The 7,038-nt window shown below is 43.1% G+C and overlaps 1 protein-coding gene across 1 annotated transcript; it reads left to right on the top strand.

Annotated features, from left to right (window-relative positions):
- Positions 1 to 4,109: 4,109 nt before the first annotated feature.
- LOC105178973 (uncharacterized) lies at positions 4,110 to 6,131 on the top strand. The gene is made up of 3 exons (XM_088882937.1): positions 4,110 to 4,602; positions 4,990 to 5,409; positions 5,908 to 6,131. Exons 1-3 carry the CDS (start codon positions 4,110 to 4,112, stop codon positions 6,129 to 6,131), a joined length of 1,137 nt encoding a protein of 378 aa, XP_088739063.1.
- Positions 6,132 to 7,038: the final 907 nt, after the last annotated feature.

Genomic DNA, 7,038 nt, shown 5'->3' with positions numbered 1-7,038 from the left:
CCTTCGGTAGTATGAATGCAGAAGCCAAATAAATGCTCAATGCTGAAAGTACAGATTTAATGATTTGTACCCGCCCAGCATATGATAACGACATACCCTCCCATCCCGCAATATGTGCATCAATTTTGGACAGAAGTGGCTGACAGTCTGATATAGTCAATCTAGATGAGATTAAAGGAAGGCCTAAGTACCTCATCGGGAGATGTCCCTCCTGAAATCCCAAGAGCGATAGTAACTGATCTTTCCTTTCTTGTACAGACCGGGATATAATAATGTGACTCTTTTGAGTATTCAACCGAAGGCCCGACCATTCAGCAAATCGGTCCAGTCCCACCTTAAGGACTCTAACAGAGTCCAAATTAGCTTTACAGAATAGCAGGAGATCATCCGTGAATCCGAATTGGAATACTCTTGCTAGCTCACACTTCCAGTGATATGTGAATTGCATATCCTGCTCAATTAATTGCAGATAACCAATATGCAAAACTTCCATAACAAGCACAAACAGGAATGGGGATAAAGGATCTCCCTGACGTAGACCTCTCGCTCCATCAAAGAACCCATGTGGATTTCCATTATGACCAACCGAAAAAGAGGTCGTTGAGATGCATTCCTCAATCCACCTTGTGAAGGTTGGTGGAAACCCAAATAGTTGGAAAGTCGCCACAAGCAAGTCCCATTCAACCGTGTCATAGGCCTTCCTAATGTCCACTTTAAGTGCGCATCTAGGGGGGAGTCGCGTCTGATTATATCCCGTGAACAGTTCCTGAGCAATTCCACGAAACTTGACTCAAATGTAGGAATAGACCCATGCATTTATGTGGAAAATTTGCTAAGCGTAATAATAACTACAAGTTAGTGTAAACAGAAAATGAACTTGCTTTAACAAAACCATGCAAAACGGCTTAATTTTGAATGTTATCAGAATTCTACGAAACTTGATCCAAATGTAGGTCTAGACCCATACATTTTTGTGGTAAATTTGCTAAGCGTAATAATAACTACAAGTAAAAGGGAAAAGAACTTGCTTTAATAAACTGTGCTAAACAACTTAATTTTGAACGTTTTCAGAATTCCATGAAACTTGACCTAAACGTAGATATAGACCCATGCATTGTAGTAAATTTACTAAGTAATTCTATTTACTAAGTAATTCTATTTGGACTGTTGACGAGAAGGGTGGATCGTGGGGTTGGAGAAAGCTGCTTCGTCTACGCAGCCTTATCCAACAATTGGTGGAGTGTCGTATTGGAGATGGGAGGACCTTCTATCTTTGGAAGGATCCATGGCATCACCTTGGCCCCCTGATTTCTCGATTTCCACGAGGACCGAGTCTACTTGGGCTTGATGAATCTACCAAGCTCAATACGGTTATTGATGAGGGCCAATGGCACTGGCCCCTCATAACGGATTTGGAATCCTTCAGATTATTTATACACTACCCCAGATCCATGGTGGAGATGATAGAATCATTTGGCGTTTCCCGGATGGCCGACCCACAGCCCAAGCCCTATACAGACTTATCTGCCTGCCCGGACCGAAAGTAGGTTGGACTTCACTACTTTCGGGTTCACTAAAGATCCCACGACATTGTTTTATCCTATGGATGGCTATTCAGGAAAAACTACCAACGACAGACAAACCCTGGCTCACACACATTGGAGGGTGTATTCTATGTGATGAAGAAACAACCGAGACACATAATCACTTATTCTTCCGATGCCGATTTAGCAGAAGATGCCTTATAGCCATACGGGAAATAATTCGATTCGATTGGCCCAATCGCACATGGGCAATGGATGTGGAACGGGCAGTAAAAAAATGGAGAGGGAAGCATATCATCAATGCAGCATACCGAGCGTTACTTGGGTCATTGGTTTACCATTTGTGGCGAGAAAGAAACTCCAGACGGTTCCAGCAAAGTGAACACCCACCTAATGTATTGGCTTCACATATTATTGACGATGTTAGGCAGAGGATTTTCAGCCTTAATCTTTACAGTTCGATTAGTACATGTGCTCTTTATAGACTATGGCGTATCCCTTGGCCTGTCGAGGGACTACCCAATTAATTGTTGTACTGTACCATATTTTTCATTAATGAAATATTATCCAAAAAAAGAAAAAAAAAAGAAAAAAATTTACTAAGTGTAATAATAACTACAAGTTAGTGTAAAAAGGAAATGAAGTTCCTTTAATAAAACAGTGCAAAAAAGCTAAATTTTGATCGTTCTCAGAATTCCACAAAACTTGACCCAAACGTTGGACTAGACCCATGCATTTGTGTGATAAATTTGCTAAGCGTAATAATAACTACAAGTAAGTGTAAATGGATTTCAAAAATTCTCTCACTAAAAATTCTCTCTCTCCTACACACACTACTACACCACCAAAAACACATACTAGTGTCTTCCCCATGCAATCTCCGACCGGCGATGACGAGGAAGAGACGACCGATGACTGGGCTGACGAGGATGAAAGTGGACGCCAGCTGGTGACCGGCGGCGGCGGTTTTCCGGGAGAAAAACTAGATTTTCGAACACAAAATGAAAAGTTACTATCTCTCATGCTAATCGATGGCATGATGGAGGAAGAAGGTGAGTCGATCGCAGAGAATAACGAAGGTGATTTGGCTGACTGTTTCGAGCAGGACGGTGACGGGAGAAAGCGATTTTCTGACGAAGAAGTTACAGCGTCGGATCTGAATTTTCAGATCGGAAAAATTGATTATCCGACGATGGGTGCACAGGCAAGTATTGCGGGGATAAACAATGAAGATTCACTGATGATTAGTTATGATTTGGGGGCGAAAACCATGTCGGGAAATGAATCGCCATATTTAGGGTTTCGGGAAGACGAAGGGCTGCGCAGAGAAAATTCGACGGAAACTTGCGTTATTCCGGCCAACAATCGAAACGGAGGGTCTATGAAGATGACAGGTACGTCTACAAACTTGAAAGATGGGATCTTGACCTTAGAATCGCTGTCAGTCGAAGCGCCGCAAAAACTAGGTTATCGGGGACCTTCACCTCCTAACAATGGCGGATGCGATGATGAACCATTCAACCTTGAGGAATTTCTACGATTGGCTCACACTGTAATTGATAAAGGCGATGAGAAGGCTGTTAAGGATCTATTAGATCTGAAAACCAAGTGGATGAGGCGATTTCGAGTGAAGCCGATGCAGTCATGGATTAGTTCCAAGGTGGGTGGTGCGCCGCCACGAGCAACGGCTGTTCACCAGCCTAGGAGGTGCTTTTTGCCGTCAAGAACCACCTCAGTTTCATCGGAAAACAAGGGGAACAAAGCGTCGCGACAGCAAGTATCTGATGCGCCGGATACGGGTTTTTTTTCGCCGGAAAAGACGTTCCTTTTCTCCCGCCGGCGTCTGGTGCTACTGGTAGGAATGCTCCGGCGACTATTGAGCTACCACGGGATGCTGATGTGTCCAACCCGAGCCAGGCTGGCGCTGAGTTGGAAAACCGTGTGGCAAAGGATGTGGAAGGGAATGACATCATCGCTGATGTCACATCTGCAGCTACAGTTGACCTGTTGACTGATGATGTCACTGCTGACTCTGCTGACGTCAGCAGTGATGTCAGCCTGCGAAATAGCTTGAAAAAAATGCTTCCTTCTCTTGCGAATCATGCTCCGACGGGGTTATTTTGTTGGCAACATTCCACTACATGAACATGGGAACTCAGTAATTGATAACAAAATAGCCCAAGACTTCAATAATTCATCACGAAAAACGCTCTCATATATAGCCCCATTGACGCAAAATGGTGAGGTTGTGGTTCGTCCATCCTTAGATACTGTGCGTGATGGAGCTAAGCGTTGGAAAACTACTGCAGTTGGATACTTTTTGGGAAAGCGGCCGTATTACCATCATCTGAAGGAATATGCGCATTCGGTCTGGCCCGATTTACGAGAGGTAACCGCGACAGCTAATGGTTTTTTCTTCTTTCAATTTAAAAATGTCCTTGCCATGGAAGAGGTGATAGAAGGCGGACCATGGCTGTTCCAAGGGCAGCCAATAGTACTCCAGAAGTGGGAACCGGGTATGGCTATGAGGAAACAGAAGCATACACAAATACCTGTATGGATTAAATGCCTATGGAATACTGGACAACGGAAGGATTGAGTACAGTTGCAAGTGGAGTGGGCAAGCCCCTATATCCAGATGCGATAACGAGGGCATGCACGAGACTGGATTTCGCTCGTGTATGCGTGATACTAGATGTTACACAGAAGTTGATAAACCATGTCATAATCTTGACACCGAATGAGGATGGAGGGGAAACACCGTGTAAGATAAATGTCGAATACGAATGGCTACCTCCGAAATGTCTGAGTTGTATGATGATCGGACATATGACGAAAGATTGTGCAATGAATAAACCCCTTAAATCCACTAAACCACCGGTAGCTGTGTATGTGCCGAAAGCTATCATTCCCCAAACGCAATTGGCCAATGAAAGGAAAGCTTCGAATAATGATAAAATGAGAACTGGTACTTCAAGAAACGAGGAGAAACAAAACGATAGGGGTACGACAGTGCCTTCTCGTGGAGGTGGATTGAAGGCAAGTCGTGAGGAGAAGGGTAAGGAGATTGTAGTATATAAACATTCGATGCTCTACACTTAATTGACGATGAGATGATATAGCCCGGGGTCCTAATCCATGTTGAACACAGCAATATGGAATGTTCGTGGCCTGAATAAAAGAGACCATCAACAAGCAGTGAAGGACATCGTTGCTGAATTCAGGTTACAATTTCTCGGTCTTCTTGAAACTCGGGTTAGTATTAATAATGCAGCTCAAATTCAATCTTTTCTATTACCCCATTGGAAATGGTATGTGGATTACGGATCTTCTGGTAATCGGGTGTGGATTGCATGGGATGATAATTTTATTGATGTTGAAGTGGTTGAATGTGGAATGCAATTTATTCATTGTCTTATTAATATTCGTGCAATCCATGAGTCAGTTGTTGTTACTGTCGCTTATGGAGCTACTGAGGTGGTTGATAGGAGAGAGTTATGGAGTGCCTTGGAAAATATAGCTATTGAGTGTGCTGATATCCCATGGTTGATTGGAGGAGACTTTAATGCAGTTCGCAACCTCAGCGAAGTTTGTGGCACATCAGGGGATATCCGAATAGCTATGGAAGACTTTAATGCAGCCATTCAGAATACAGGATTACTACCAGTACCCATGCAGGGAGAGTGGTACACATGGCACAACCATTGTGCGACACCACGGAACCTTTGGAAAAGATTGGACCGCATGTTGATAAATGATAGATGGATGGCACGATTCCCTAACACATTCTACTCGGTCCTTACACCACGCACTTCAGACCACTCACCGATGGTAATATATGGGGACCGGCAACAGCAGTATGGAGGTATGTTCCGATTCGATAACTACCTCGCACGTTCACCTGAGTTTATTCCTAGTGTGCGGAATATATGGCAACATAACATTGTTGGTACGCCTATGTATGCTGTGGCACGCAAACTCAAAGCACTGAAACCAATATTCCGAGAGCAAAGGAGAAATAAAGGGGATCTATCGCACAATGTTCAAATGGCGAAAGGGTTTCTTGAAGCAGCACAAGTTCTTGTTAGCTTAAGAAGACGAGATGAGCTATTCATACAACTAGAACACTGTTGTCGACTCGTACTGGCCAAAGCAACAAAACTGGAACAAATTATGCTACAACAACGAGCGAAGATGCAGTGGATGAAGGGAGGTGATCAGTGCTCCCGAGTGTTCTTTCAGAAGATTACCCAACGAAGATCATCAAGGAGGATCTTCCAGATCAACGATGACCAGGGATCCACTCACACAGGTCCAGAAGAAGTTATTAATCAGTTTGTCACATATTCCCAAAACTTGCTAGGGGGAGATAGACGACGATCAATTATTGACATTCGATTTTTCAGACCGTGGGCTAGGCACATTCTGAGTAATGAGGAATCTACCGCTTTACTGTTACCGTTCACACCAGCAGATGTCAAACAGGCGGTTTTTGACATTGCTGAGGACAAAGCCCCAGGCCCGGACGGATACTCATCGGGCTTCTTCAAAGCAGCATGGCCTATTGTTGGACAGGAAGTGACTTAAAATTCCACGTCACAACTTTATTCTATGGCTTGCCATCCAAGCCAAGTTGGCTACGACAGATAAACCATGGCTTGCTCACCTTGGCCCATGTATCCTATGCAATGAAGATTTGACAGAGACACATGCACATTTATTCTTCCAATGCAGATTTAGCCGAAGATGCCTCACGGAAATTCGGAGAACGATACGGTTCATGTGGCCCAATAGAGAGTGGAAAGATGACATTACATGGGCTTCACGGAGATGGAGGGGTAAACACATCATCAACATGTCTTATAGAGCACTTCTTGCATCATGTGTGTACCACATTTGGAAGAAAAGAAATCTGAGATGATTCGATCACACCGAGAGGATGCCTACCACCATTGCATTACTAATCATTGAAGACATAAGACAGCAAATCCATAGCATCACACTATCTAGATCAGTCAGTACACGTGCATTATTTCGATTATGGCGAATCCCTTGGCCTGTCGAGGGATAAACCATTTTGGGACCATATTGTTGTACTGTACCAATTTTACTTCATGAAACTTACTTTTACCGAAAAAAAAAATAATAACTACAAGTTAGTGTGAAAGGGAAACGAACTTGCTTTAATAAAACCCTGCAAAACAGCTAAATATTGAACGTTCATAGAATTCTACGAAACTTGACCAAAAGGTTGGTGTAGACCCATGTATTTGTGTGGTAAGTTTGCAAAGCGTTATAATAACTACAAGCTAGTGTAAAAGGGAAACGAACTTGCTTTAATAAAACCAAGCAAAACAGCTAAATTTTTAGCGTTCTCAGAATTCCACGAAACTTGACCCAAACGTAGGTACCCATGCATTTGTGTGGTAAATTTGCGAAGCGTAATTCTAAAAACAAGTTAGTGTAAAAGAAAAAAGAACTTGCTTTAATAAAA

Source organism: Sesamum indicum, linkage group LG1 (assembly GCF_026168435.1).
Source record: "Sesamum indicum cultivar Baizhima isolate 11 linkage group LG1, ASM2616843v1, whole genome shotgun sequence".
Lineage (NCBI taxonomy): Eukaryota > Viridiplantae > Streptophyta > Magnoliopsida > Lamiales > Pedaliaceae > Sesamum > Sesamum indicum.
Note: the sequence above shows the minus strand (reverse complement) of the source record. Positions and strands in the feature narration are given on the sequence as shown.

Bases quoted from the DNA above. Each gene is read 5' to 3' on its own strand.
- LOC105178973 (XM_088882937.1), top strand. From the start codon at position 4,110: ATGCCTATGGAATACTGGACAACGGAAGGATTGAGTACAGTTGCAAGT. The intron at 4,603-4,989 runs GTAAGGAGATTG...TCCATGAGTCAG, and splicing joins GGCAAGTCGTGAGGAGAAGG to TTGTTGTTACTGTCGCTTAT. The intron at 5,410-5,907 runs GTATGTTCCGAT...AAAACTTGCTAG, and splicing joins CCGGCAACAGCAGTATGGAG to GGGGAGATAGACGACGATCA.